At 52.1% G+C, this 3,580-nt stretch overlaps 1 protein-coding gene across 1 annotated transcript; it reads right to left on the minus strand.

Annotated features, from left to right (window-relative positions):
- Positions 1-463: 463 nt before the first annotated feature.
- MC3R (melanocortin 3 receptor) lies at positions 464-1,610 on the minus strand. Its single transcript, XM_027086641.1, has one exon. It carries the CDS (start codon positions 1,500-1,502, stop codon positions 540-542), a length of 963 nt encoding a protein of 320 aa, XP_026942442.1. The 5' UTR covers positions 1,503-1,610; the 3' UTR covers positions 464-539.
- Positions 1,611-3,580: the final 1,970 nt, after the last annotated feature.

Below are 3,580 nucleotides of genomic sequence, written 5' to 3' on the forward strand. Positions count from 1 at the left end.
GTGCAGGCAGGCGTCACAGACCCTGGGTGCATGAAGATGAATGCAGAAAGCGCCCAGAGCAGCCTTCACGGATTTCCCCCAGTGACTATTCGGGAAATCAGAGTTTGTGACTTAACCCACATTGGCATCCTTTCAGAGAGCCTGTTATAGACCATTTTCTCCTTTCAAAAGGCTTTCTGCAAGCTAAAAAACAAAAGACACGCTGGGACTCCCCTGGTGGTCCAGTGGCTAAGACTCTGTGCTCCCCGTGCAGGGGATCCAGGTTCAATCCCTGGTCAGGGAACCAGACCCCACATGCCGCAATGAAGAGTTGGCATGCTGCAACAAGGATCCTGCCTGCCGCAACTAAGACCTGGCGTGGCCAGAAAAACGCCCCCCAAACCCCCAGAACAACAACAACAACAAAAAGACACAAACGACCATGACTGTTAACACATTTTCAAGTCTTTTAAGTATTTTTTCCCCTTCTTTTTAAACACTTTGGCTGGATGCAGGGTCAAAAGTGATCAGACCGATACCCCTTCCTATGGTCCTGCATCCTATCCAACGCTCATGCCGTTGCAGCTGCAGAGAATCTCCTTGAAGGTGTTGCGCAGCTCCAGGCTGCGGAAGGCGTAGATCAGGGGGTCGATGACGGAGTTGCACATTATGAGGACCAGGTAGGTGTTGAAGTGGGCGGTGTAGCAGACACAGTAGGGGTTGGTGGGGCAGGTTATGATGAAGATGAGATGGAGAAAGAAGGGGGCCCAGCAGAAGATGAACACCCCCAGCAGGATGGTGATGGTGACGGCCCCCCTCATGCACGAGTGCTGCTGCGGCGCCACCCCAGCGGCGGGTGGCAGTGCCGCGATGCGCTTGACGTGCAGCCGGGCAAAGAGGAACATGTGCACGTAGAGGGTGCCCATGAGGAGCAGCATGGTGAGGAACATGGTGACGAGGCACACGATGACCATCTTGCTCTCAGAGTAGACGATGAACACCACGCCGCAGACGCCACAGCATAGCCAGATGGCCGCGATCAGGCCTAGTGCCTTCCTCACGGTCATGATGCTGTGGTAGCGGAGCGCGTAGAAGATGCTGGTGTACCTGTCGACGGCGATGGCCAGGAGGTTGCAGATGGAGGCCACCAGGGAGATGCAGATCATGGAGTCGAAGACGTTGTCCATGTGCTGCAGGAACTGGTCCTCGAAGGTCAGGTAGTCGCTGTTGACGATGGCGATCATGATGGTCTCCAGGGCGTTGGACACGCTCACCAGCATGTCGGCCACGGCCAGGCTGCAGAGAAAGAAGTACATGGGAGAGTGCAGGTTGCTGTTCCTGACCACGGCCAGGACGACCAGGATGTTCTCCATCAAGCTGATGATGCCCAGAGCCAGAAAGACCTCAGGCTTGATGAAAACCTGCTCGCAGAAGCTCTTGCCGCTCTGGTTGCTGAAGGAAAGGTGCTCTGAGCCATTAGGCAGCGTTGGTTGAGCAGAGAGCAGGCAGCTCGAAGCATTCATTGCCAACAGATGGCTGATCGGAGCCGGGGCTCCAGCAGGGTCCGGAGGCTGCGGCTTCTGCTGCTGAGTACAGGAAAGGAAAGAAATCTCCCTCTAGATCCTTGTTTCGGATGCCTGTCCAGTCTAGACTTAGATTTTGTTCTTCTGCAGAATAAAAGGATGAAGGGAGGGAGAGAGAGAGAGAAAGTCAGCTTGGAGACGTACAGAGAACTTTCCTCTGCTTCTCCAGGACAAACAGTTTTATAGATACTCTGTCGTATCTCCCTCCCTTCTTACCTTCCTTCCTTCTTTCTCCCTCTTAGCCCCTCTCACATCCCCACCTGGGAATAAAAAACCAGCCACTGGCTGCTAGTTATGGCGGTTTTCATAGCAAGACAGAGGCTGTGGTACCTGTTGTTAGCAGTGAAGGGTGAACACTCAGGTTTTATACGTTGGCTGGAGGCAAACAATTCCTACTTAATCTTCAGCGCAGCGAAATGACCACTGAGCATCGGGTGCCTCTCTGACTGACAGCAGGACGGGTTCCAGGGCTTGGAAAGAGATTAAAAGGCAGCCTGGTGCCCTCTGCTGGCCAGGCTGCGTATCTGTTCGCTGGCTTGGCTGCGCAGTGTTTATTGTCATGGAAATAACCACAGCCGTCCTTTCATCCATTTATCTGTTCATTCATTTGTGTGTGTGTGTGGGGGTGGGTAGCAAACATTTATTAAGCACCTACCACGTGTCGGGCTTCTGCCCAGTGTGGGAAATTCAGTGGTGAGTAAGACACGCTGTCCCTGTTTCCCCCAAACTCAGAGTCTGGGGTGGGAGACAAGAAATCAGGCAATGATATTACAGTGTGATGAATGCTTGAATCGGGGAATGCCAGGGGGCTGGGGGAGCCTGGAGGCGGCCCCCTAACCTGGATGGTCAAAGGAAATTCCTGGAGGAAGGAGTATCTAAGCTTTGACGTCAAGGAGTTAGAGGCGATACTCACTGGTGAGTGGGGACTGGGGTCGAGGAGGTAGAAGAGGATTCTGGGCAGAGGGAATAACATACCTACAGCCTGGAGGCTACAAGCAGTGGTTCTGCACCCTGGTCATGGGAAATCATCTGTAGAATGTGGGCACGGGGATTGCACTTGACCTCCTGAATCAGAATCACCAGGGGCAGGACCTGGGCAAGTGTGTTTTCAACTTTTGACGGGTGACGGGGGGACATAGCCGAGGTTGAGATCTACGGAAAAGCAAGCTTGGTGTTTTTGAAGAACTTTAAATGGTTTTCTCTGGTCGGAGTGTGGAGCTGGGAGACACAACTTGAGAAACGAGGCTGCAATTATTACTATTCTTTTAAGGCGAGAGGTGCCTGGGTCTTGAAGGACAGCCACATGAGGGAGTTTGGACTGTATCCTGAAGGCTGCCGGGGCTGTGGAAGAGATGAGATGGGGTTTGCATTTTAGAAAGAGTCCTCATTGCACAGTGGAGACTGGATTGGGAGGGGATGAGCCCGGAGCCTGGGAGGCCAGGGCTGCAGAGATTCAGGGCGAGATGATGGTGGCCTGAAGCAAGGAGGTGACCATGGGGCCATGGGAGGAGTGTACAGAGAGATTTAGGACGTAGTGGCCTGGAGATTCGAGTGTGATGGTACATGGGATGGTGGGAGAGGGACAGCCCAGGGAACACCTCCGCTTCCTTCTTAAGTAACAGGGAGGATGGAGATGCCATTTGAGCTGGAAAATGTAAAAGGCAGAATTTAGCAGTTGACTTTAATGCTTAGGTCACGTCAGATGTGATGCTGCACAGGAGGACAATGTAAACTCTGGACACACTGAGTCCCCTTGCTGCCTCACCTGCCACATACCCACACATCAATTCCAGGTGGATTGATGCTCTAACCATCCAACTATCACCTAACTATGTATGTGAGTGTGACTGTGACTGTGTGTGTGTATTAGATGGAAGAAATATGCATATGAAATAGAAGAAAATTTAGAATATTTATAACACGTTGGGGTGGAGAGGTCTTCTTAGCAAGATGGGTAACCAGAAATTAAGTGTGGAAAAAAATCAACATAAAGTCAGAAGACAAACAGGAAGAAGACA

This window comes from Aethalodelphis obliquidens, unplaced genomic scaffold (genome assembly GCF_003676395.1).
Source record: "Aethalodelphis obliquidens isolate GAN/ISIS:26980383/991018 unplaced genomic scaffold, ASM367639v1 scaffold57, whole genome shotgun sequence".
NCBI classification, from domain to species: domain Eukaryota; kingdom Metazoa; phylum Chordata; class Mammalia; order Artiodactyla; family Delphinidae; genus Aethalodelphis; species Aethalodelphis obliquidens.

What these genes read in the sequence shown, in the direction of transcription:
- MC3R (XM_027086641.1), bottom strand. Translation starts at nt 1,502, where the DNA reads ATGAATGCTTCGAGCTGCCTGCTCTCTGCTCAACCAACGCTGCCTAAT.